The sequence below is a fragment of the Amborella trichopoda genome, chromosome 12 (genome assembly GCF_054954075.1).
Source record: "Amborella trichopoda isolate Santa Cruz 75 chromosome 12, AtrichopodaSantaCruz75HAP2 v2.0, whole genome shotgun sequence".
Classification (NCBI taxonomy): domain Eukaryota; kingdom Viridiplantae; phylum Streptophyta; class Magnoliopsida; order Amborellales; family Amborellaceae; genus Amborella; species Amborella trichopoda.
Window position 1 is genome coordinate 670,070 of NC_142347.1, and position 27,964 is coordinate 698,033.

General features: G+C 37.9%; 1 protein-coding gene across 13 annotated transcripts; it reads left to right on the plus strand.

The window, feature by feature from the left end:
• Nucleotides 1-27,772, plus strand: LOC18427450 (vacuolar cation/proton exchanger 3). Of its 13 annotated transcripts, none has more exons than XM_088854588.1 (14): nt 1-182; nt 420-535; nt 1,788-1,995; nt 2,296-2,556; nt 2,750-2,817; nt 2,925-2,953; nt 7,131-7,327; nt 7,428-7,640; nt 20,644-20,778; nt 22,949-23,065; nt 25,423-25,476; nt 25,590-25,706; nt 26,256-26,349; nt 27,201-27,772. In XM_088854588.1, exons 4-14 carry the CDS (start codon nt 2,296-2,298, stop codon nt 27,209-27,211), a joined length of 1,296 nt encoding a protein of 431 aa, XP_088710714.1. In that variant the 5' UTR covers nt 1-182; nt 420-535; nt 1,788-1,995; the 3' UTR covers nt 27,212-27,772. The 13 variants fall into 13 exon arrangements, with proteins under 13 accessions (XP_088710714.1, XP_006836562.1, XP_088710717.1 ...); XM_006836499.4 differs by having other exon boundaries at nt 1,788-1,898; XM_088854591.1 differs by lacking the exon at nt 22,949-23,065.
• The last annotated feature ends 192 nt before the right edge of the window (nt 27,773-27,964 follow it).

Genomic DNA, 27,964 nt, shown 5'->3' on the forward strand with positions numbered 1-27,964 from the left:
GTTCTGGACAAACCTTTCTTCTTTCTCTGCAAACACAACTCTCTTTCTCTCTCTAAATTCCCTTGAATCTCTCTCTCTTGAAGGCACTGTGCATTTATTGAATGTGATCGTACTATCTGCGACTCATCGGGCCATTAGATCGTTATTCATTCGCCTGTGTACAGTTTCAGAGTGCTAAATGTGTAGGAAAACCCTTCCCCTCTCTCTCTGAGATTTATTTTACTTTCATTTATGGAAATAACGACAAAATATCTCAATTTATGTTGTGTGTATTGTTTTTTTGTTTTTTGTTTGGTTGATTGCTTTCTTCTCTGTAGATGTAGGACGTACTACTATGGTTACCAGTTGGAATCTTGGCTTCTGGTTTGTTAACTTGTGTATTGATTTGTATTTTGTATTGTAACTTTTCCTATTTTCAGATGTGTGGTTCGCTGCTTCTAGTGCTTCTCTCTGCATTTTTATGCTCGTTTTGTAGAGATTTAAGGCATTTTACGTCGGTTGTCCTGGGGACTGGATTCTGTTTCTCTTACCTTCTGTACGTTTTTTCTTTTGAAGTGTTTATATGCTATGTTTTTTTATTTATTTTTCCTATTTTTAGGTTAATGTTTTATTATTGTTCGATTGGATTGAACTCACTTGGGATTGATTTTCTCTGCTATATTTTATTTGCTGCACATTTAAGGCATGCAATTCTACATTTTGCTTGTTTATCTTTCTGAGTTTAAAAGACGGATTATTCTGTATTTAACAAATCTTATGTTTTCTAGCGTGTTTTTCAGCTGGAGTGCATTGTCACATAATAATTTTCTCAATGATTGTTTGTTCCATAGCGGAATATATTGGGAGGTTCTAATTAGGAAAAGCTTGAAATTTTGTTTATAAAATATGAGAAATTATGAAAAAGGAAAGGAATGAGAAGATACTTCGTAAAATAGAACACATGGTTGTTAGGGATTCTAGCAAAAAATGAAATTTCTATGTAACATCTCATTGCTTACAGTAAAGAAAAAGAAGTGGTGAATTCATTGCCCTGATATTTTGGGGAATACCTAGGGTCTGAATAGTTCTGTCTCAACTATAAAAACTACAAGTCTGTAACAGTTGGTCAAACTACAAGTCACTAGTTTGATGCTTTGATTGTTCAGGTTTCCGCTCAAAAGAACAAGAGTTTGATAATGGAGACACCACTTCCTATTGCAATTATCCATTTGATATTCCCTTGTAGGATGGCTATTGGACATAGTTTCCCATCTTTTGTAGATACCCGCTTATTGTTTATGAAATTTGTCTGCGACTTATTTGTTCAGAACACAGGTTGAACAAGGAATTGAAATGCAAAAAAGCTGTAAGAAATTGCTAAAGTTTCGGTTTACCGTGTCTTTGCATTTGCGATGTCCATGTTCTTGTTTTTTTTAAAAAGGAAATATGTTAAATATTTCCAAGTTCCCTTTTTTGGCCTGATTTTGGGTCTTAACCTGATTGAAAACTCCCAAGTAATGAGGTTTCATGCAATCAAGAAATTGTCATATGACAATGTGTACCATTTGACCTTGTCATGTCTTGCTTCAATTCAACTCTTATCAATTTTCAATACTTTTCTATGTTAGAATCTCGAGAAATCACAATTAATCGCCGGGGGGTTATTTGGTCCGTTAATGTGTATTTCCCTATCGAGTCAAACTTTATGTGCATAATTTGATGTTCAATTCATAAAATCTATCTCACAATTGGTTATATGCTGTGCAATTGAGTCTGACTTGGAAACGTTGGTGTGGGCTTGCTTGCAGTGCTCTATCAGGTGTGTGCAAGTTGAGATAGAGCTTGCTGTCATCCTGTAGCAAATGTCTAAGATTAATGACAAGGCCCATAAAATGCTCACGCCCCATCCTCAAGTTGAAGTGAGTTGATTCCACAACAGTGTTTTAAAACAAGGAGTCGGGTTGGGACTCGCTAGGATCCCGAGCCTGAGTCAAGTGGCTAGACTTGGCTGAGATTGTAAGAGACTTGGCCAAGTCCCAAGATAATAACAATAAAATCTTGGGAACCTGCGAGACACAGCTGATTCCCATGGTAGTTGTTCTGAAATCGGCAGTCTCTCAAGTCCAAGTAACTAGGATGAGTTTGAGTCAGACTCGCCAAGTTTCTGAATGCTGTTCTGCAAAAGCCTGTGGATTTTCCAAAATGGGAATCTTTGATTTTGCTTATAGCACGCATCTCTTATGACTTGTTCATGTTTAATGTTCACTGCTTTCTTTGTTTTCTTTGCAATTCTAATATGGATGCTTTGATTTTTAGATGGGATCGATAGATGATAGACAAGACTGTGACAGTGAGGAGGAGATCCTTGTCATTTCATCACCCGTCATAAGAAAGTCACATGGTTCCGAGGCATCTTCTAACGGTCCATTTCCAATCTTTTCCCATACATGGATCTCAAAGCGATCACGAAATAGAGTATTCACGAGCATTTACATTGTTCTCATTAAAGCGAAAATCAACTTGCTACTACCTTGTGGCCCCCTTGCGATTCTCCTGCATTATCTCACAGGAAAGCATGTACGCTTTGTCACTTTCCATTATACTTGTATTTACTTTTTTGAAGCTTTCTTACATTTATGAAATTTAGTTTTCTGCACTTCATTAAGAAAAGTGATAATCTTTGTCTAATGTAACTTTTGTCCAGTGGGTCTCTTGCTTGGTTTGCCCTTTTAGTTGTTGCTCTTCTGAAATAAGGTTATCCATGTTGCAGGGATGGGTCTTCTTCTTCAGCTCGTTGGGCATAACACCTTTGGCTGAACGGTTAGGTTATGCAACAGAGTAAGGACTACCTTAAGAAGCGAATGCTGTGATTATCTTTTCAGTTATCTCATTGATGTAACAATTGTTAAAGTGCTCTTATTTTATTTATTGTTTTTGTCCTGTAGGCAGCTCGCGTTCTACACTGGACCTACAGGTATGGTGAAATTTTTATGCATGTTAATGGAACCCTGCTGCTTGTGGTAATTTCTTATCACCATGATATGCATGTATTACTTTTCTTGTGTTGCTCAAGGCGTTTGCAGTTTTAAGGGCACCCTTTTTTATGTTTTATTTAGTAGTTGGAATGCACTTATTGTTGAAATGACATCAATTACGATGTGTAAACCTATATAATCATTTCTTTTACCACTGCATATTCGCTGGAATGTCTTCAATAATTATGTTGATGTCAAATATATGATTAAAAAAATAGTAATGTGGATGCCAAAGATAAGCTTTGGGGTGATCATCAACAATTTCCAAAAAAAAAAAAAAACGGAGCTTTGGGGAGCTATAATTTTCCTATTTTCTGTACACTCAGCTTATCCTATTTCTTATTAGGCAGGTTGAAATGAAGATTAATTTACACAGATGTTGATAATCTGCTGTCACTGGGGCTTTCAGTGGCAATTAGAAATTCAGAACTTTCTTATTCTATCCAATTAGTGTAGTGTTTCTATATGGTTTTGCGATTATGTTATGAACAGAGCTGTTTCAGCTAATCTAATGTGAAAAGTAGGCTTATTATCTTCTCTATTTGAAGATAATAATCAAGCGATTTTTTAATCTTCCAATTAATGTATAATCAACCGATTTTTTTTCTTAATAATAATTTTTGTAGCGGGCAGATCTGAGTAGGAGATTAGGCGATTGAGTCTTTCTTTCATTGCTTCATTGTTTAGTTTCGACTGTGAGGTTGGCTTTTAACAGCAAGAGCTTTGCAACTGAGAACCAATCCTTACACTGTCAATCACCTGGAACTTGATCGCTCGACCACCAAACTAGGGCCTAACCTGTTCCTTTACTATGGCAGGATAGTGTGATCCTTCACATGCATAGGTAACTTCCCTCCCCCCCCCCCCCCCCCCCCCGCCGCTTGTCTGCCATAACCATCACTTGTCAATTGGTCACATTATATTTAGTTTGCACCAAAATCTCTATCTATCTGCAAAGCCACCCCTCCCCCCCCTACCCTACACCTCACCCTATCAAAAACAACACACACACACATCATCATTCTTCAGATCTAATTACCTAAAAAGGAGAATCTTAAGTTAACAACTATCTTTGAGATCTCATTCTCGAAAAGCTTTTGGCTTGCACTCATTAATGATATGGACTTCGTTGCGCACAAAGGGGAGCAAGTCAACCTCATCTTCAAATGGCTGCAGTAAAAGAAAGAATCTTACAATCTAAGAAATAAATGAACTAGATCGGTAATTAAAAAGAATATTAGCATCTCCTTCCTAACATAGGAGAATAATTTTTCCTTAAATCAAGAAGCTATTTTGACACCTATCAATGGTTGGATGCCTTTGATACCTCATTGTGGCTGCCTCCCACCTCAATGCTTTGTAATCCAACAACAATCTCCCACTTCTTCCTGGTCCTTAAATGCTTCAAGGCTCCAAAACTCTTTAGTTTCTTACATATTAAATTCCAAGCCTGTGCAACAGGAGAATCCAAAGATGATTGCCTGGTTGAGCGCATGTCGTTATGAAACCTTTTGAGCAAGGCTGTGCATTAATGTTTGGAAAATCTTGACTACAAATCTGGCATCTGATAGTCTCTTTGAGGAGGGGTCAGAATCCATCACTCAAATCGATGACATTGTGTTGGTGGTTGATGCTCCCTCCATTTTACCTCCCTTTACCCTTTTAGTAATAGCGGAGTCATGTAAAATGCAGCTAGCTAAGAACCGCATTTACATTTTCCTTGGAAAAGTGTCCCCCTTTCTTTCCAACTCTATTGTACGGCACACAATCAAGCAGTGCCGCTAATCCATTACTTTCCTTAACTTATGCTGCTCTAAAAAAAAAGCCTCAGTCTATCAATTCCATTATTTAGTACTCAAGGTGAATAGATGAAATGCCTATCTGTGATCTTTGAAATTTTTGAAGTACCACTTAGCCATTCCACTCGTTGATGTGGAGGGTTTTTTTTCAAGATATTATGGATCTCTTGTTTGTACATCCACCTTCTTAAAAACCCATCCTTAATAGCATTTAGATTTAGTGAGAAGGATAAGCCACCTTTGAATCCTCCTTGATGATTTAATTGGGCCCATGGTTAAGAAGCACGGGCTTCATGAAAATTTCACCCTTTTATAAAAGTAAGAATCCTCACCCATTGTGTTGCTTCACGGTGATGATGGGGAGCATAAAACTCAGAAACTACCAACATAACAGATCTATTCAAAATAATGGCCACTGTGCAACAGATTTGAGTTTGTTAATTAATATGAGGGAAAACAGAAAAACAATCATTATCTTCAACTGCTGTCATTATTATGACTATAATGGTGTTTTTAACAAATAAATAATGGGTTTTTGAGCATATAAAACAATATAAAAATATTGCATCTACAAATTTTTCCGCTTGTCCCATTGGAATCTGATTTTTCCTTTTATTCCTTGCTTTCTCAATTTTCCCTATGTAATAACTCATTCATAATGGACCATTTCATCATTAGGTAATGTAATGGACCTTCCCATCCTTGCCATGTATTCCATTTTTGAATTGTGATCCACACAGCAATCTTATATCTAGAATTTAGTGATGCTTATGTGAAAACCACCAGAAACAAATGTGCATTCCTCTGACAATGTGGCACTGCCTCAGGGAACTGACAAAGGTATGGCATATAATATGTTGTATGTTTTTATCAATGTCGAATGCAAACATTTGTCCAGTATATGTGCTATAATATTTGTCTGGAAATGTGCCAAATGGGATGCTCCTACCAATATCTATGTCCTGGGTTTGCCAAGTCATTTCCCTACTTCCCAATGCCCATATACTTATTTGTAACTTGGCATCACAGCTTAGGCATCTTCATATACAAATTGATGGCAATAGAATTATGCCTTATCTGGATGCCACCCAAAAACACATTTTCTTGCTGTTGGGGTGGCTTTTCAGGTGACCACCACCACATGTTTTAATTACTTATCTGGATCCACTTCACCCCTGTTTAACTGTGCACACACATAAAAGTGCTCCTGCTTCGTGCATTGGAGAAAAAACAGCATACCAGTTTTAATCCAAAACATTAAATGTTGCATTTTCATGGGGCTCAATATGGATATGGACAAGAACACATGAAGCAGTTTAACAAGGTTAACGCTCTTGTTCAGACTTTAACCATAGAAGAACACATTTCATCAAGTATCCAAACTGGTTAAGACCCGGCTTCCATATTTATCAGGTTGCTGAACAGGTACATCATAAAATTTCTGACAGAAAATTTGTTGGGGTTCCATTTGGCTTATGGCTTGTCTTGGTAAACTCCCTTTCCCTGCTTCCATTGAAAGAAGAAGGATCTTTAAGCCTTGCAATCTCACCTAAGCAAGGACACTCCAAATTGCCCCCTAATGCTTTCTATCAAAAGCAATTGGCCGCCTTATAACTTTGATGTGTATGGCTGACCTGAATGAACCAAGTATGCTTAAGACAAAATAGTTGGCCTTAGTCCCTCCCATGTTGTGGATAAAATTCTTGAACTACTAATCCATACGCTCGGCCATGATGCCTTGGTTTTTACCCTTTCCAAGTTTCGTCCTTGAGGATAACTGGCCTATAAATGCAGCACTGTTTCTAGTTATACATTCTCCGAGTCTATATTTGTTTTTCTTTTATTGGTTTGATCTTGCTTCTCATGCTTGTAATAAGCTTCCTTCACGCACATTAGCTCTTATGCTTAGTTCCATTTGTAGTTTATTTAATATTTTCTTCTCACGTCACTTTTACATTATTACCAAGCTTCTCGTTGTGTTTGTCCAAGTTCCCAATGTGTTTTTTGTGGATTTAGTTTTATTTTCTTGGTGATTTTGAATGGCAACATGTTTTCCATGCATTGTTTTACGACGTTATAATGGTTTTGCCCTTAAGGATTTCTTGTAGTTTATTTGAAGTTTCTCTTTCCTAGTTCATGTTCTGTTTTTATAATCTATCTTCCAAATTCATTTCTAAAATTGTTTTCTACTCTTGCTAGATATTTTTGCTATGATTAGTTCAATTGTTATTGTGTAGTTATGTTGCGAATTATTTATTGATTTGGCTCTCTTTTATTTATTCTATTGGGACACCAATTAACACATCTTTACCTGCAGTTGGGGGACTGCTGAATGCAACATTTGGAAATGCGACAGAAATGATAATTTCAATTTATGCTCTGAAGCAAGGGATGATACGTGTTGTTCAGCAATCGTTGCTTGGTTCTATTTTGTCTAATATGTTATTAGTGCTTGGATGCGCTTTTTTATCGGGAGGTCTCGTTTTCTGTAATAAAGATCAGGTCTTTAACAAGGTATATTTTTCCCTGCGTGGTGACATGAGAAAGGCACTTACATGATGCATGTGGCTTGTGATTTATGATGCTATTTGGAGTGACATTCTTTATCTTACAGGCAGCTGCTGTTGTGAACTCTGGATTGTTATTGATGGCTGTCATGGGTATATTGTTTCCAGCTGTTCTTCATTTTACACACACTGAGGTGCATTTTGGGAAATCCGAGTTGGCTCTTTCAAGGTTTAGCAGCTGCATTATGCTATTTGCATATGTTAGCTACCTTTATTTTCAGCTGAAGAGCCATCAAAATCTGCCTAATTCTGTAAATGAGGTTGGTTTCCCTCTTTGCTTTGGAGCTTTGCATGTAATATTGGCTCTACAGGCTGCATTTTTAACTGATTCTAATTGGCCCTAATATCATCTGAATGAAGAATCTCACTGTTCATGAATGTAATTGTTTTTTGTTTTGTGCGACCATATTGTGGCCTGCTTTCTTTGTTTTTTTTCCCTTCTTATTTTTGTTTGATTATGTATGTTTCAGTTTTCACTGCACCAGAAGTATTATGCTTTGAAGCATCCTTGCTTGTAACAGTTTTACATTAACTGTCTGTCATGCTTGTGAGTGTGGCTTTGCAGAAGGTTCGTATCCCTTGGGGGTAAGGCCACAGTCTCACCTTAGGAACTTGATCCCGCGGTTCCTTTAAGGGATCTAAGAAGGAGCTGGGTTTAGAGAAATAGGGATCTCTCTCCTTATAAAATGGAATCTCAGTCTACATGCTTGTAGGATCCCTCTAAGGAGATGAGCTATACTATTAATTGAGTTATTGCTGTTGTCCTTAGTATTATAAATTTATTTCTTTAGCATATGTTAACTGTGGTGCATATCAAATCGTGGTATACTAGAATATGGTATTAAAAAGCTACAGCTTACTATCATTGGAAGTTTAATTATGATATTATTAAAATATATTATTGTAATCAATTGGAGTACTATAACTATGGCATTGGTAAAAAGCTAAGGTGTATGGTACTGGATCGAGCGGGCATTGGCTCGATCCTAATTTGATCACGTAATATCTATTGATCTCATTTTATGTATAGTTGAGCTTGTATCTCTCCTAGTCAAAACTTCAATCCCAGTAACATGGGATCTCGCTCCCATGTATCCTAGGATCTAGCTCCTTACTTTTTTAATGTACTGACGCTATTCCAACCCCAGGGAGCTTCCACCCCATGGCGATTTGGCATTCCCCAAACCAATCCCACTCTCGGACCTGCTCTTGCCTCCAACAACTATGGTCCTAAACGAATGAGTCTGCCAAATTCATTAATCCTCTTCTATTTATCCCAAATGAAAACATTGAAAACATGGGCATTTTGTTAAAGAACCCTAAATAATTGCTTTTTTGTTTAGACACTTCGATCCATTCCGTACTTGTTTTAGACTGGTTGGAGGGGCACTTTCCAATTTTGCACTCCTAATTAAAACATGCCATTCTAAAAAATATCTATCACAAGATATCAGCATTTGACTTACCAATACCTTCTTTTCTTTTAAGCCACTTGAGATTCTCAAATACTAATATTGTTCTTTTCTTCATAACACCAATATCTCATGGCTTGTGAAATATCAATGTTCTAGAAAACTAATATTTTGGGTTAGAAAACTAATATTTTGGGTAAGTATTTTAAAATAAAAAGAACCTTTTAATGGAAGATCAAAATGGAAAAGCACCAACACGGCTAAAATAAATCAGAGGGTGACACTAAAATTCAAGTATGCTAAGAGTGATTTGATAAAAAGCCCTTATGAGAGAGTCTGCATTTACCTTCTCGTACATTCCCGTAAAAAAAAGATCAAAACCTGCAACAACTGATTGTGCATCGTATAAAGGACCAATCCATATCTCTATTAGCTCCTTGCGATTATATAGGATTAAGTTACAATATGACTATGCATAGTGTTTGTTCCATAGTTGTTGGGATCAAGAGCGGGAAGGTATCGGGAGCGATGGGAACATGAAATGTTAAAAGATCCCTATGGTTGGGAATGTCGTCTGTACCTTGCATATGTTAGGGATCGAGATTCCAACTTGTTGGGGATCTTGATCCCAACGTTTTAGGGATCTTGTTACCAACCTTAAACTGTATGATAATCTAGGATTGTGTATACTCTTTAAAGTAGGGATCTTATTTTTTATAGCAAACAATAATTGTTTTGCTAATTGGCTATAAACAAAGAAAATCATCAGTTTGGTTGTTGTATTGGTCTTTAAGGTTAGGATTGTGATCCCTAATAGCAAGAATCAGGATCCCTATGAGTGGAGTTCGAGAGCCCAAAATTTAAAAATCCAGATCCCTTAGAGATGCGTTCTGCGAGCGACATAATCGAGATCCTAGAAGGGATCGCCTACCAAATTAGGAGATCCTAGGACAATGCTGAGGACATGGGAGATTTCATTTGGTGTCTTATGTAATACCTAAGACAACCAAGAATCTATGCGGGGTGTTGTGGGACTAATGTTCACTATACCTGTGCTTTAGTGGGTTAAAGGTCTAGAAAACCATAGTTCAAGTTGATGCAATGGTTAATTATATTCAATGTTAAAAAATATGGCCGTCCTCCTAGGTGGCCTAGAGGCCAAAATGCCTAGGCGCCTCTTAGGCGGGCTTCCTAGGCGTCAGGCGCTTAACACCTGCCTAGGTGCCTCGACGCACTTGGGCAAGGGTGGAAATAGGCCCTTGGCATGGGGCATTTTTTACAATGATGGCCACGACATTTTTAGCAACTCCAACCAAACCCCCCTCCCCCCACCCCAAAACAAAAAAAAGGGGAAATAAGAAGGGGGGGGGGGAGGGTCGAATGCCCCCAAAACCCACTGTGTGTTTTAGAGAGTAAAAACACTAAAAAATCTAAGATTTTTTTATTTCTATCTAAGTTTAATAAAATTTCAATATTTTTGATTTCTTGCAAAATTAAAAGATATACTTCTCTCTAGCAGTCACTCATCCTCTCATCACCATTTGATCGAATCTAAACGTTGGCTTCACATGTTAGTGTTTTGAATTTTATATATTTTTCATAAATTGGATTGAGCTCAAATTCTAGGCGTGTATACTTCTCACTCAAATGCACCTATAAAAAATAAAAAATTAAATTTCTAAAAATTAAAATGACCATAAAACCCCTAATTATTTTGGGGGTATTGTGATCATTTTATTTATGAGAAATATTTCTTATAGGTGTGCCTAGGTATCATACATGCCAAAATTTTAGCCAATTCCAATTTGTAAAAGAAAAATGTAATTAAAATACTCACATGTGCTCTCAACTAACTCCTTGTTTGGCCCAGTGCTAGTCCCAATCCCAGGTAAAGGAGGAGGGTTGTGTTAGGTAGACAGCCAGTGTAAAACTTTGCTGTGACTTTCAATGAATCATGAATCTGCGTTATCTGCTCGTGCTAGAGCGTTCCCTGTAAACAACTTATGGTCTCACTAAGGGTATAGCCCTTGAAAGAGCAGAATGGCGGAACGTAAATTTGTGTAGCTGACCCCAAAAAGCTGGGATAAGGCTCTGATGATGATGACATGTGCTCTCAATAGTTCGATCAAGATAGGACGGTAAAGAAGGGAGGAGAAAATACTGTAGAAAAATTCTCCAAGGCGATTTGAAGGTTCTTCCATTCTATAATACATATTTGGGTATGAGATAGCAATGAGCAATGGGAAGCAATTGGTTAAAATTAAAGGATGTTAGAGAAGAGGGAAAAAAAGAATGGGAAAATATTGACACAATGTTATCAAGATAAGAAGGATGACCGAACCGGTATGGACAATGGCTGCTATCAAGACCGAAAGGATGACCCAATTGGCAAGGACACTAATCGTGTTAGACAGGTTGGATAGGACTGGTTCACTGGTCAAATCGCTCACACCATCATCATCCGAGCCTTATCCCAGCTATTTAGGTAACTTGGATCCAGATTTATAATAAGGATATGGCAAAAGTTTTCCACTGGCTGCCAACCTAACACAACCCTCCTCCTTTCTCATCTAGGCTTGGGACTAGCAGTGGCGGACTTAGGTGAATCGCTCACATAATTAAGAACAAAAAATAGGAAAGATGCATAGAAAAGAAAAAATAATGAAAAACATGTATAAAAAATTATTTTTACACAACAAATGTGAACTTGCAATTATAAGTGAAAAATAGTTACACAATATTTTTGTATTTCATTATTCACTTTTTAGGTACCCTTTAGTTTCACTAATGTCTTACATAACCAAAAATAAATAAAAAAGTGGAAGGGAAAATCTCCATACCCCCCAAAATTACTTGAAGCATAGAGTGTTTTTAAAAAAAACGTTTATTCACACCGCTTGGACCCTTGCACCTTTTTTTTAACTCTAACAACCCATCTTTGCCCTCAACATAAATCCTGATCCTAAAATTTTTCTTTTTCCATCCCATATCTTTCCAACCTTCTGTCACATTGCCTCTTGCACCCTTCGTCTTAAGCCCCATCTTCCCCACCATCTCTCTCTCTCTCTCTCTCTCTCTCTCTCTCTCTCTCACACACACACACACACACACACACACCTTCACTCCCAAGCATTCCATCAATCCATCTTTCTCCCTCCCACTTTCTTTTCACGTTCTTCTCACTTTCTAACTCAAATCCTCGCCAGAGTACTCCCCACCCTCGCCAAAAAATGTCTCTTCTTACCGAAGTCATTTCCAAGCATACAAGAACAAGCAAAACCCTGCCGGAAAAATCAGCCTCTTTGTCGTGTAAGTTACTCTCTTGCCAAAGTACTCCCCACTCTTGCCGGAAAAATGCCTCTATTTGCCAAAATCTGGCAAATCAGGCTTGAATATGAGTAGAGCATGTCCGAAGCCAAGCTCAAGATCCAGTTATGACAGCCCAAAAAACCTAAATGTGTAATTTATTCGCAAGAGAGAGAGAGAGAGGTTGGGGGAGATGGGGAGTAAGAGAGAGTGGGTAAGAGATGGGTAGGGATGGGAAGTAAGAGAGAGAGAGAGTAAGAGCTACTTTACGATGGGTAGGGAAATTAAGGGTTGGAAACTGTATTTTTTAAAAGACAAGTTTTTTGGGAATTTGGTCGCCCCATCAAGACTGGCTAGTTCAGTCCTGGACCAGTCAGTCTAGTGGTCTAATGATGTGACAGGCCGGTCCACTGGTCCTGCCCGAATTTGCTGGACAAACTGGTCTAGGGGGCTGGACTGGACTGATTTTCAAGCTGGTCCATGAGTCAAACTGGCTGGTCCAGTTTTAAAAACCTTGGTTTGACATGGCACCAGCCGTCATATTGCAAGAAATGACCAGAATGTGAGCATGCCCTAGTAATCCATTGTTGATATTTGATGCCTAGGGTGATGTCAAACAATTGTAGGAAACTTTTCAGTTAGAAAAAAGTGAAATTTTAGTGCGTACACTTTATTAAAACCCTTTTGAAAAAAGAAAAGCGCTGGTATGATTTGTACATATATTCAGCATATAAACCCATTGTCAACGTCGGTATTTTGAACTGCGGTCACATTTGCGCTCTTTAGGGATGCACCCACCTATGCGCCATATCCCGGCGTAGAGCACTATGTGCCCGCATACACTGCCCAGCCTCGTGGGCAAGAATAATGCCCACTAGCGTGGGCGGTAAAGTAATTTTCCCGCTCGAAAGAGGAGGAGGGGGGGCGGGCGGTTTAGACGAAAAAAAATGAAAGAAAAAAGAGCTGCAGTTGTAAAAAAATTGGGCAAATTTTTTTTTTGTTTGAAATTGTCAGATTGCTTTGCATCTTGGTTGGGTTGTGAATTGGGATTACCTTGGGCGTTGATTTGAAGAAGTTTGGGCTTAGATTCATCAAGACATCGAGGGTTTCAAGGGCCGAGAGGATATTGAAATTTTTTTTTTTCGATCAATCGGTAAGTTTTTCCTAACACTTGTTTATTTTTTAGGGCAACGTCTTCAATATCTTCGAGTAAAAAGGATCCGGCTTGGAAATATGCAAAAGTCAAAAATCCAAAAGATTGAATAGTGTTAATTGTACTCTTTGTGCAAATACTTATATGGGGGTATTTTCAGACAGAAGGAGCACCTAGCTGGTTTTACTGGGAATGTCAGAGCATGCCACAAGCAACCAAAGAGATGAAAGGGAGATTATTGAATGTATGGATAGCTTAAAAAAACTAAAAGAAAGGAAGAAAATGAGACAAAAAGATATAGTGTATGAAATTCAATTATTTGATGATGATGAAGATGATGAGCATTTATTAGAATTTGGTATGAGCAAAAGGTGACTCCAAGGGAGAGGGTTGTAAGAATTGGTGGTAGTGTTCCCCCAAAAAAACCTCTCCCCAAGGGGCCAATGGATGCATTTTGCACCTCTGACCCCAAAATTGTGGTTCACAAAAGGAGGAAAGAAAAAAAAAAAAAAACCACAATGAAAATCGATAGAAGAAAGAAGAGAGGAAGAATGCATGTATGTACATTGCTGTAACCCTCAGTAGTTTTGCATATCTGGTCCAGGCAATTGGGCAATTTGGCCCAGACTTTAGCCTCTTAGATTACATGAGCTTAGGGAGCCTCTAATTTCTTCCATATAGTCTCCTATAAAGTTACTCTCAAGTTTCCTATTTCTACTTGCTAATGTCTTCTATTAGGGGATTTGGAGTCTTCGACAACTGATAATATTGTAGTTAATGAATAAATTAACTACCTAGTATCTCATAAATCACCCCCATATTTTTTTTCTATGCAGTAAGCTATTTTTTGAGATGTTTTGGAATGTTTTTATATTTATTGACGGCATCAGGGTGATGTGCTTGCATCTGGAGCGCATTGAGCCGCCTAGCCGCATTGGGTCCGCATCCCGCAGTTTAAAATACTGGTCAACATTTGATGCTTCAGCTGATCTCAAACCGTTATACGAAACTTCAATATACAAACCTGTTAGGAAGTGCATACATTTGATGAGAACCTATTTGCAAAAGAACAAATGCTAGTAAACTTTTGTACTTATTTGCATTCAATGTACATATATGCTATTTTAGGGTTGAGTTACTGTTGGTTATGAGAGTTTGTAGTTATGTGAGCGTAGACACCTGAAATTTGGTTGTTTCTTGTTTGGTTTAGATGATTCTTGCTATGGATTACATGAAAAACTCATACATACCTATAGAAGCTTATCCATGAACTCTAGGACTACCGCACTACTAGAATACTCTTTACACATGCCCCTAACTTTACTAACCTTTCCCAAGTAATCAACACCTTTTCTATCCCAAAACTGAACCATTTTTAGGGAATTGGAAGGTCTCTCCAATGGTCCAAGTTTTATTTGAATCTGATATTCGTTTGGAAGTATTTTTTTAGTTTTTTTTGCCATAACTTGTGGTGCACACCTTGGGATACGTGTGGAAGGTTCTGAAATGCATTTTGAACCTTAAGAATAAGAAATTTCAGCCATTGATAAAAACCCTAGGTCCCTTATGCCTATAAATATTCTCCCTCACCCACCATTTGTGCCACTAATTTTTAGATGAGGAAACCTTAATAGAGAAAAATAGTTTTCTAGAGAGAATGTTTGAGAGATTTGAGACAAACCCTAGCCTTAAGATTTGAACCTAAGCCTTAGAAACCCTAACCCTTGGATTTTTAGCTCCCATTTCCCAAAATGCCCCTGCTTTCTCATAAAATTTCATTCCAAAAATACCCCAAACCCAATCTTTCTCAACAAATTTTATTCCTAGAAACCCCTAGTCCAATACCCTCCATCTCAACCTTAGATTTAGGACTAAAAACCCTAGACACTAGGACCTCGTTTACCCTGATCTAAGGCCCAGTTACGTATTTGCTCATCTTCAATCCCCATACCTAGTAAGATCTGACTATCAAAAGCCAAATCTGATGTAATCTGAATAATCCATATTATAGTCTATCCCTTTTTCACCATTAAATAGATTTGCTACCCTGAACCCTTGATCTATCCAATTTGACCATGGATCTACCCTTTTCAAGCTAGTTATGATCTCTACAAGCCTCAATATCTCTGATCAACTTTCAATCCTGTCTGTATATCTTCATATTTGGGATTTGTCTTACGAATCAAAGATCAATCTCCCTTTTTAGGAATTGAAGGTCAACTTTCAATCTAATTCATCATGAATTACTCTGGTTAGTTTTCCTTTATCTTTCTTTTATTAATTGTTTACTTTTTTAATTATATCTAATTATTTTTATTATGTAAATTTTCTATAAAAAAAGAAGAAGAGAAAAACTCTTTGTTATTTTCTTTTGGAACCATGAGATTCTTGGTGTTTATGGTCAATGCGTAGGTGGTGCGTGGAGGTTACATTGCATACTTTCGGCGGAGCCCTCTTTATCCTTTTGAGTCCTTTTTATTTTTATTTAAAAAAATCATTTTCTTCAATTTCCTTTTAAATAGCCATTTTGATCATTTTTTCTTTATTTCTTTGTGGCAATCCCTCTTCCTACGATTCCCACGGCCCAGAAAGGGCCGGAGCAAAAAGTGAGGTTAAATGGTTTGACACCCACGAGTTCCCTTCAAGAAATTGAAGAGAATAAGTTTGAAAGGATTATTGGAAAAGAAATTGAAGAAAGTGAGGTTTTTAAAAATAAAAGGACTCAGAGGGTAATGTGAGCTCCACCAAAAGTATGCTAAAATATTCCCAAGCACACCACCTCAGCAATACCCATAAATTGTAGGAATCTCAAGGTTTTAAAAGAAAATATACAAAGTTTTTTTAAAGGAGACATAAATAACAATAAAAACAATGGAAATTGATAAATTAAAAGAAAATAAAGGAAAGAGAGTACCTAGAGTCTTCGATGTTGAATTAGAACAATGCACTGCCACTGATCTTTGATCCTTTGATACCAGTGGGGAGATCCCCAAGATGAAGGTATTTATATTGAATTGAAAGCTTGATCAGAGGCATTGGGGGTGTCATTGGGCAGATCTAGTCTTGACTTGGATAGGTCCATGGTTAAATTGAGTCGATCTAATGATGTAGCAATCCTTTGCCTAGTCAAGAAAGTTCCCATGAGTGTCCTTTGACAACCCCCCTTATGATGGTCCCCATCCCAACGTCGCAACAAAATCCAGGATGAGAAGGCCGAGTTCGTGGAGGAAGTTATTTTTAGTTTATAGTTGTTTTTGCAGTTTTCTAGTTATTTATAGTGCTTAATTAAAGTTAGGGGCAGTTTAGGGATCTTTATGTTTTATTTTAAGTGAAGAGCTTTATGGGGTATGTTTATAATGTTTTAACTTAAGTGGGGGTAGATTTGGTTTTTTTTATCATAATGTACTACAAGAACTTGGGTTGTTAGGGTTTCTAACACTTTTTGAGGCATGAACAGTAAAAATAGATTGTGAATAGTGTCAAGAAGCTCTATCTAAGGTTTTGGGGTCATTTTTTTATTCTCTGGCACATCCTTGTAATCAAAGACCCTCTCCATGGTATTTAACTAGTCTTAAAGTCGTCGAGCTGTGACTTTCTTTCAAAATCAGGAATATCTATTTCTAGATATATGGATTTTGAGTGCCGCCCATACTTCCAATTGTATTCCTCTTCACCCCCCTCATCTTGCAGAGCACGATAGTGAAAAGGGTTGTACTCAACATCATCTTGGATGGACAAAACTCATCTCGCCCACGATCGAATGCCTGCAAGCTGCCTTGTAAGTTCTTGAAATTGTTGTCTCAACTGCTCTTATCTTTTGATCTTGCTCATCACGAGGTGGATCCATATGAATACTCTTGCCTCGAGCTTTTCTTGCTGCCATAGGTTCACTGAATTCACAAACCTTGGACAGAGGACCAACAAAACCTAACTGAAACCAACAAGTTCTAGGTTGATTTGGTGAACTTGGCCTAAAATCAGTAAACTCTGGACTTGTAGATTCCTAGCTTTGTTGTTGAAAAAACCCTAGGCTCTGTTTCCAATTTGATGCAGGGAAATAGAGAAAAGAGGTAAAAAACAGTTCAATAGCTATTTATACAAGCTAGATTTAAGTGAATCTGGCTTTCCTTGCACAAAAACTTTTCTCCAAAACCCTAGATAGGGCTTGTTGAAACTATTCACAATCTGTTTTTACTGTTTACTTCCCAAAAGTGTTGGAAACCATGACATCTCTAATCATTTTATTGCATTAAGATAAAAAGAAAGATCAAAACTACCCCTACTTAAGTTAACACATTATAAAAATACCTCATAAGTCCCTTAATTAAAAATAAAACAAAAAAGATCCCTAAAGTTCTAACTTTAATTAAAATGCTAGAAAAACTAAAAATTGCAAAAACAACAATAAACAAAAAATAAATTCCTTCAAAAAGTCAGCCTTCTCCTCTTGGATCTCCTTGCAATCTTGTGATGTGGATCTGCATAAAAGGGGTCGTCAAAGGATGGATTAATTAGGTCAAAAGGCTCATGGGAACTTTCTTGAGTAGTTAAAGGACTACCAGGTGCATCAGATCTAGACTAAGGTATGGTAGATCTTAGTTTTAATGGTGAAACGGAGCTAGACTTGGGCTAGGAGGGCTCAAATTTGATTGGATTCAACTTTAAACTGTCAGATTTGACTAGGTCTAGGCTGAAGGACTGTGAAAGCTTGTAACTGAGGTTTAGGGTAAGGAAAATTGAGTCTAGGTTTGAATTTAGGGTTTCTGGCCCTAAATCTAAGGCTAGGATGGAAGGGTATGGGGTCAAGGTTATCTTGATCCTGAAATTCTATGGGAATTTGAGGGTATTTTGGGAAATGTGACCTCAAAATGATACTAATAGGGTTTTCCTAGGATCTAGCATTTTTCTTAGATATTCTCTCTCTAAAACTCACTTTTCTAAGCTGAACTTAACTATGACTAGTTGGGGGTCCAAGATGGAAGGTATAAGAAGGAAGGAGGGTGGGACCTAGGGTTTTGATCAACGGCTGAGGTTTTTAGCTGATTTTTGGGGTTAAAAACCCATTTTAGGACCTTCCACACATTTCTCATGGCATGTAGCGCAAGCTAGGGTGCAAAAGTTAAAAGTTGTGCCACGGTGGTCCGTACAACATATTCCTGCTCCAGCATGCCTAAGTAATTTGGCCATAACCTCCAAACAGTATACTGGATTGAGGTGAAACTTGGACCATTGGAAGGATCTATCAATTCTCTATAACATGATCTAGTTTTGGGATAAAAAATATTGGTTACCTTGATGAAAACTCTAGGGAAGTTTTGGGTATGTGTAGGGGAGCGCTTTGGTGGTCATATAGTTCATAGGAAATCTTCTATGGGTGTGTATCTGAGGATACTTGACAAGAATCCTCCAAAATAAAAAATGAGTTGAAGTTAAAGTGTCTACAGTGAGTGGAAGTGTGGTCGTGTGGCATTGTGTGTAATCCTAGACTCCCATTGTTTTGGGGGCCTGAGCACATCGCCCAGGCCTAGGCGCCCAAAAAAAGCGAATATCCCTGGGCGCTCGGGAACCCGCCTAGGCGGCCGCCCAGGGGCGGAAATGCCCTTCGTTGAGGGTATTTTTGGGTCATTGTTTTAATATTAAAGGTGCAAAATTGTGGGTTTTTTGTTGATTTGAAATCCAAAACCGATTAGAACCTATTTTAGAGAGAGAAAAACTCCAAAAATAAAAAAAAATCTACTGGGCCGCCTAGGTTTTGAGCGCCCGCCTAGGCGCTGGGCAGCTTGGACCTCCCGACCACCTAAGTGCCACCTAGCGCTTTTTGAAACACTGCGAGTGACCGAGTGCCAAACGGTTAGAGGCGAGGGTCTTCAGTAGTAAATTGGTTTCTAAGATCAATTTGGGGGTATGGTTTCCAACCCAACCCCCTGAACACCATTCATGGGGCCTAGAACCATCCTGGACGGGCTGCCTAGGGAACTAGGTACCCGCCCAGCCGCCTAGGTGGCCTGTACCCCTGGCCTCCTATGCTGATGAATCCATGTTTGACAACACTGCCCTCTGCATGTACTTGTAGTATGCGGGAACAGGCTGCCTAGGCTGATGAATCTATGTTTGACAACACTGCCCGCGACATGTACTTGTACTATGCTTAAGTAACTACTTCAGATTTAAGCATGTTGGCTATCGTTAGGCAATTATGACCATCCATTTTGGTTGATTTAGTAAGTACCTTAGATTTGTCTCACACTACACTCCTCACAAATTTTGTTATTTAATAATGTGCCTCTGACTATTGTTCTCCCCTTAACAATGGATCTCCTCTCACAGTAGTATCATAATAGATAAAGTTTGTTGCATGTATAGGATTAAGATGAATTCTATTCCTTTTGGATTTTGTTTACTTTATAGCACTTTCTCTATTTTTCTTGAATATTGATTTTTTAGATAGTTTTATAAAGTTATGTAAGGGATTTAAAATATGGCTTTCTCACCAATTCCATTTGTAAGTAATCTTCAAGAGACGTAAATATGAAATACTCTGAATTGATGTCCACATGGTGCTTCCATGTGCACCCCTCAGGCTATATGGACTACTATGAAATATGCTAGGGGTACAAAAGACTAGAATATCCCTGCACAAATATTTATTACACCTAATATACAGACTTGCACGCACACATCAATGGGTTTGTCTCCTAACCCTTTTAACCCCTTAAAAGGGAAAAGGGACCTAAATCCCTGTCTATTTATGCCGTCAGATCAGGGTCTGGGTTGTTCATATGGCCCAGCTACTAGACTTCTGCCTGGCCACAGTGGGGCTGACTTTGGCCTGCCTTTCTCTAGGCAGCCTACTCCTCTTTTTATGCACTTGTGACAAATTATGTCTATTATGTCCACAATAGATGGTAATGAAATAGCAGTTATGAAATGATTCATTGTGTCCAAGGTCTATCATGAATTCTGTATAATTATTCTATGCTAAATGTGATTATAAATATAAGAGAAATTGCAAAGATCCACACCTATGTTGCCATCCCTTGAAATCGTTCGTCTTTAATTCATGATAAACGGGTTTTATTTGATTGCTTAAACCTTGTGGACTACCAGGTTGTTTGGTTTTTGGGTCATGATTGCATGTTCTTTTTTCTTCTTCATGGATGCTTACTTGGTTTAAGAATTCTGCAAAGCTCATATGCAACAATGTAGTGTGATATCTAAGTAGTTCATGCCAATTATCCTTGTTTGGAATGTGACACTCGTCGACTTTAAGGAGTATGTCATGGTCTAGATCTCAGCATTCTTTGTATAGTTGTTTTAATGCTTATTAAAGACCAAATTTGTACATCACTAGGACATGATTTCCAAATGAGTTTCTTGAAATGACTGCCTTAGGAAGATGATGGCCACGAAGAAGACTCAGATGATGAGGAGGTCCCAGAGATAACTCAGTGGGAGACCATGTGCTGGCTTGCAATTTTGACGTTGTGGATTTCTGTCCTGTCCGGATACCTAGTGGATGCCATTCAGGTATTGGTTGATATGGTCTTTAATCCTTGTTTTGAGTCAAGATTTGATGTTTTCTTTTCCAGACTAGTGCTCATTGAAGGTTTTCTCATTTGGAATCTGGAGTGGGTGTGTTTTTTTTTTTTTCTTCTTTTTTAATGAAAGTATTCCCACTATATTTAGTGAAGTATGAGATCTACAAAATCCTCACGAGAAGTGAGCCTCAGGCAACCCACATCCTGGTTGCGCTGTACAAAAAAGAGTATAAGGCTAATAATAAAAGCATCCAAAAAGGTTCCACAACCCACAAGTTGGGTGCTCAAAACCTAAACAGATTAAAAAGCAAGTATGCGGCAAGCCATAAACCAGGTGCTGTGCACACAGAGGGTGGCATCCTACAAATCAGGTGCTCCCATAATACCCAAAAAATGGTCGGCAACCAGTAACTGATGGAGAGAAGGAGAGGTAGATGAAGAACGAAAGATCGGGGGATGGAGAAAGAGACCAAATATGTTGAAGAAAAGAGGGGAAAGACAGCACTTGGGAAGATGGTAGAGAGGGATGCAAGAGGAAGACGAGATCAGAGTGTTGCTTTGGGGGAAAGAGAGGGAGAAGAGTAGTTGGAGGGGGAGAGAGAAAACAGTGGAGAGCATCACAGTGTGTTGTTTGTTTGTTTTCAGGCATTCCTCACAGCTCTCTCTTCATTCCATGTTTTTCCACACATTGGCTCAACACAAATTTGTTTTAGATTTTCTTAATTAACCATCAATTCAATCATTTAGTCTTTTTATCATTTTTTGGCATGCTCTTTGTGTGGCATTCTGTATTAATGTGGTGGTTATGGGATGTCTGATGTCAACTTACCAATTAGTAATGACTGTCACCATTAGCTTAATCTTCTAGAGTCTCCCAGTGCTTTTTTCTATTATTTTCATAATATCAGGTGCCTTTAGTCCAGTGTACACTCCTACTTGATTCTGGGTTCATTTGAGGGGGATGCAAGGTGGTAAAGCTGGTTAAGGCCCCACTTGTCAAATAAAAAAATCTGGTTATTAGCTGCCATACGAACCTTTAAAGTTATTGTGTCTTAAAGTGTCAGTAAGGACTTGAGACAAGAGGAAACCAAATGTTAGATAAAGGGGGTTTCAAGTTAGATCCCATGTGAAAAATTCCCAGAAAAAAAGCAAGGTTGCTACGAGGGCATTTTCCGAGACATGCTGAATAGGGTTAAGATATTTGTTGTGGGTTAAGATATTTGTTGTGGATTTAGCCTATTGTTTAGACAACTAAAATGGTGGTTTTATCTTCTTGTTTTTGGTGACAAACACGATAATCTTGAAGCCTACGTGTTTCTGACTAGCCAAGTGCTGTGGAGGCTATCTTATACAATAACACTAATATGTAGTCTCAGTTTCAAATAAAATTCATGATGTAATAACCTGGTGCTTCTTTCCTCCTATCTTATTATATCTAAGGAAAAAGGAAAACATAGTGCTCTGTAGTATGATTGAAAATTCATGATGTAATGTCTCGGTTCTTCTTTCCTCCTATCTTATTATATCCAAGGAAAAAGGAAAACATAGTACTCTGTAGTATGATTTGCAACTACAAATGTTTGTGTGATGAAACTTTTAACTTTTTAACACAAAGAACTTAGCTGTTATGAAAAACTGAACTTAGCTGTTATGAAAAACTATGCAAGCAAAATTGATTTTTCTTCAACCACTTGAACTCTTTTATTTCGTGAAGTCTCTCTCTCCCTTGGTTACGAACACATTACATGTTGAACATTAGATGTAATAACCTAGTATAAAGTTCATATTTTCTCAGGGTATGTAAGCGTTGGCAATCAGCTGGAAAGAAAGTTTTCACACGTATGATTTTTTCTATTATACTCCAAGTAGTAGTGTAAATTGTGTTGCCTCCTACTGGGCTATTGCATCTTCACAGAAGAATTATTCTGTGCACATGTATTTGTACAACCTCTTCTAAATGCTTCGATGATGATTTTCTTTAGATTTGCTCCAAATATTTCAATGCCCATCACCTTTTCTATTGTTAGTGTTCCACCCAGAGATAGGGAAGCATGTTCTCATTCCTATCTGATTACTGGATTTTCTTGCTGGTATATAAATGGCCGTTGATATTTGTTTTTTGCAAGTGACCAAGTTGGTGGGGCTGAATTTCATTTCAGGGAGCATCTGAATCATTAAATGTGCCAGTGGCTTTCATTAGTGTTATTCTACTTCCCATTGTGGGTAATGCAGCCGAGCATGCTAGTGCCATCATGTTTGCGATGAAAGACAAACTCGTGAGTGTGTCTAGCACAAGTGGCTACTTTTCCCCCCTCACTCTCTCTCTCTCTCTCTCTCTCTCTCTGGCCCCATATTGTACAAATTAGTAAATATCATTTATCAAAGGGAAAATATAGTATTTACTTCAACAAACTATGGAAAAAATATAGTTCCGTGAGGTCCATTCCCATTTGATGAAATGTTGGATGGGAATGGAGACAAAGGTGGATCCCAGAATTAGACATGATCCCATTGGTGAGCAGTGATAGCGGTGCTTACTAGGTATGCAAATTCAAAAGTTCTTCTCAAAAGTTTTTATTACTCATAACAATGTTATACCCACTTTACAAATGCTGCTATGTACTTCCATACATCAAAATTATAAGTTACACAGCATAAAAAAGAAACAGCAAGAAACACACCTAAAATCTTGCTGATGCCAGGATCATACAGTGCCTGCAGAAAAAAAAAAACAAAATCAAAACAAAGACAACAAGAAATCTGCTGCAAGAGTTGCCCAATGATTACCGCCTGGAACTTGGTACACCACACACTGGTTCTTCTTACTACGGCAGTGCACCAAGACTAAAATTCATATCAAAAAATCCAATTTATGTTCGTAGAAGATCTCAAAACTTTGTGGGATGTGACTCTTAGTGTTTCGATTTTGCTTCTAAGGTTTTCTCTAGGTTCATGTGCCCTCTAATGAATTTCACCTTCTAGGCAGGAGTTTGATTTTGCCTTCTTCTAGGCAGGAGTTTGATTTCACCTTCTAGGCAGGAGTTTGATTCTGAGAATGATGTCACACCAATACCCCTTATTGCTTTATCCAATCCTCCATTATTAAAATTGAAGTCCCACTTCGTCTATTCAAACTGGCATTTTACAGGTTTCCAAGATTCAATTGAAATCCAATCATTCTTGAATCTTTTCTATTCCTTTATTTTTATTTTTATTTTGAAAGTATTTTCGATTCCTTTAGTTAGTTAGACTGTTAGACTCCTCTGATTAGATATGAACTTTACTTGAAAATCTTGGAAAGGACATTTAGTCCCTGGACCTTCTTTATTTTCTTGAATTCTTTCCACAGGTAACTTCAACCAACATTGGAATTTTAAATACCGCGTGGAGGCCATTGAGCCTCATGCAGTCCTACCAGTTGATAATGGGTACTAAGTGTGGTCTGCATGTGTCCCTTACACACTAGAGTAGAAGAAAATCTAATGCAAGGCATGGAGAATACAACAAACCATGAACTTCTAAAACAGTCCTTGTTTAGCATAAAACACAATTCACATATTTCCCTTCCTATTTTAAGTATTAAAAATTCCATTTTTTTTTTTGAGCATTCAAGAATTCAAAATTCTCACCTGAATATGTAGAAAGAAATTCTTTTTGTTTTTTTAAGAAACAAATATGATGCTCTTACGATAAAACTCATAAAAATATTAGAATTCTTAAAGCGATAGGCATGCTGTGGGCTAACACGTCAACTTATATATAGGAACTTCATTTTGCTAGCCACTTTAACTACATATAACATCTTAAACTAATCCAACAGGATCACGACCTAAGTCTTTCTCGTAGGTGCTGAAAATGGGCCTCTAAGTGTTAGCTAATAAGTACCTGAGCTATAAAGTTGCTATGGATTCCCAAGTGCCCTCTCAAGCGCAAGCTATGCCTCCTTTAGACCTGTGCAAAACTCGGGAGTCTTCCCTCAGACCATTCAGATTCATTCCCCAAAATGTCGGTAATTGTGTGCACGCTGTGGGGTTATAGTGTTGAGGTTTTCGCCCTTGCCCTCACAAGCCTCAACCCTCATGCCGGGGTATCCTTTTCCCCTGGCTAAACGCTTGACTACCAGGCTAACTTCGACCTTGACTGGGGATACTAAACTTTTAAGGATCATGGTGTACAGGGCCTCTTGTCCCTCTGGACCCAAGGTCCTAGGTTTCTTGAGTCAATCATTCCTACGCTTATTCCGCCAAGCCTAGCGTGAGTCCAATGGCACTGATGCCATCCTGCATGTATGGCCTTTTTTATCTATGGAGCACCTTGGCCATACATGTACCACTTCAAACCCCTAGGGTGTTTTCTCTTTTATTAAACTACTACATTAGCTACCACATGCAACAATACAAGAGCTCAGGCCTTTGAAAGCCGCAGAACTCAAATTGGCAGGCATGACTCTTTCCACCATCCATTTTATCAGACAATCATGACCCTAACAGTCTATGGTTTTCCATGGTCCACTGTACGGTAGTGGTAATTGACTGTAGTATACATCACCCAAGATAGAATTTTACCATGAAAATCTATTCTCTCCTCTTTGAGTTGCTCATATTTGTAGTGGCTGTTATTGAATTATCTGCAGGATATCACATTGGGAGTTGCAATCGGATCATCTACTCAGATATCAATGTTTGTGGTATGATAATGATGACTGTATGTTGTTGGTATTTAAATTTTAGTCAAGCTCCGTTTTGGTTTACTGATCCTCTGCCTAATATGATCTATGGCAATGATGCTCAATTATTGCAGATTCCGTTCTGTGTGGTTGTTGGGTGGTGCATGGGAAAGCCAATGGACTTGAATTTTCAACTCTTTGAGACTGCTACACTCTTCATAACAGTACTTGTCGTAGCATTTATGTTGCAGGTTTGTTCACCAACATGGAATGGAGACCGTGTTAAAAGTTTTTCATGCAATTGAAATTTTGGTTATTTTACCCATTCAATACTCCAGTTGTGTTTTAAAGCCATGCTATTTGACCATTTCAGTTGGGTGGCTGATTTTGTTAAATTAAGTCCAAGATGATACTCTCTAGGAAGGTTGCGATTCAATTGGGTTGCCATTCTATTTTTCACTTTCTATTGTAAGCTGGGCATACTTCGATGGTACCCAATTATGTTGGTTGTTTTCTGGATTTCCAAGCTCTAAGTTACTTCATCTTCATAAGTCTCTTCTTCCCTAAGATTTTTTAAATTTTTTTATTTTTTGAAATTTTCTATGTAATTGGCTGTTGTAAAGTTATTGAACTTTTGCAGAAGACTTTTGAAGCTTGTAAATCACCCTCCAACCCCAATCCGTGTTATTTCGCTTATTTCTTTTGAAAATTCCTTGCTTTGATATTCAACAAATGGAGAAATTGCTGGGTTTCTTGTATGTTGTGTGTAATTCTATCATGGCTGGTTTCTTAAATTGCAGGAAGGCACTGCAAACTATTTTAAAGGGCTGATGCTCATACTATGCTATCTTATTGTTGCTGCCAGTTTCTTTGTCCATGTTGATCCAACCTCCAGTAAGTATTATTGACTTGATGGTAGATGTGGACTTGTGGCTTTTAATATCATATGTAGTTGAGTGTTTTGTTTTATTGCATCCAAATACCTCATGATTGATGGGGATCTCTCCTAATCAATGAATTACCCAAAAGGGCATACAAATGATATTTCATTCTTTTGTATTTGGTTAAGTTACTAAAGATTATGGTATCATCACAACAGCAGCAGTCACACTTGCTTTCGAAATAAGATACTTGGTTAGAGATTTATTTAAGGGAGCAGTTTTTGTCGGGCAGTGGCTTTAAGATATTTAGTAAAGCCGCACGAAACCCAACTTGGAAAATATAGTTCCAGCACTGGAAACCGTTGTGCTGCAAATCTGTTTCCGCCTAGGACTATAGAATTTGAAGTTCAAAGAAGGGTGTAGATCTGGTATATCTGTAAACACTTGAAATGTAGGGTCCAATAACCATGCAATAAGATCGACCATGTAGGGAAAGTATTCATTTCACTAATCATATCCATGATTGTTGAGGTTGTGATGATAAATTGGAACGTTTTATGGCGCCAGAACTGCATTTTTTGGCGAGATTTGAGGAGTGGCTTTATAAAGCCACGGCCCTAAAAAAAATTTAGTACTTTAGAATCCTTTATCACAGGTACTGGGATACTCTCTCTCTCTCTCTCTCTCTCTCTCTATATATATATATATATATATATATTTCACGTGTGTGTATATTTTTCCAAATAAAATCCACAAATCTTGTGATATCATATTAGAGCAAATGTCATTCTGGAGTCCGGCTTTTATAGTCAAGTCTTAACGGAATTGGGATCTATTATTATCAATTTTCATATTCATTCGCAGATGACGATTAGGATGGTCTTGCATGGATCTTGAAGACCTGGTTCAGCTTATCTACACTTCAGGGTTGTGAGTTGCCAGTTTGGATTGCAATTTATGAGGCTTTGATTCCAAGAAGTTGTAGAAGATGCAAATCTTTGAGGACTCTGCATGTGCTTTTAATGGTCGGATGGAGTCCTTCGTTTCTTGAAATTTGAAGTTGGAAGACTCTTGATCAGTGAGAGAGATCTTGTTGTGTTGGGAAAGGCTTTTGCATCCGTTTTGTTTTTGGGGTGATTCGAAGAAAGAGCATGGTGTCTTTCTTTTGTTCCTTTTTCAAAGCCTGGGCCTGGGAATTGTTTTTGTTCAATCCTCTTATTAAGAAATATCTGTATCTCAAACCCTGTGTATTCTATTCTTGGAGGATTACTTGTGCAAGACATGGAATTGCTTTTTACTGGTTCTGACAAATAAGCGAGGGTACCATGCAATGTAACCTTGACAAGTTATATTTTCTTTTATTTGATGTCACTCTCAGATACATGAATATAAACTAAAGAATATATATTCAGATACTACTGATATCATATTGAAAATGAGTTGTTACCCATCATATTATTTTCTAAGCAATGCAAAGCCCTTTCAACACAATCTTTCATAAATTTTTATTGCATTTGTTATGTTTGTCAAGACCATTTCCGCTCTTATTGTGGTCTTCAATAAACCGGATTTGGGAGGCGATGTCAACTGAACGCCAAGGGCCTTGGCGAGAAAGAAAAGAGATAACT

Coding starts and splice junctions, on each gene's coding strand:
- LOC18427450 (XM_006836499.4), top strand. CDS start 1,842: ATGTCTAAGATTAATGACAAGGCCCATAAAATGCTCACGCCCCATCCT. Junction 2,954..7,130: donor GTTCTACACTGGACCTACAG/GTATGGTGAAAT, acceptor CTTTACCTGCAG/TTGGGGGACTGCTGAATGCA. Junction 7,328..7,427: donor AAGATCAGGTCTTTAACAAG/GTATATTTTTCC, acceptor TTTATCTTACAG/GCAGCTGCTGTTGTGAACTC.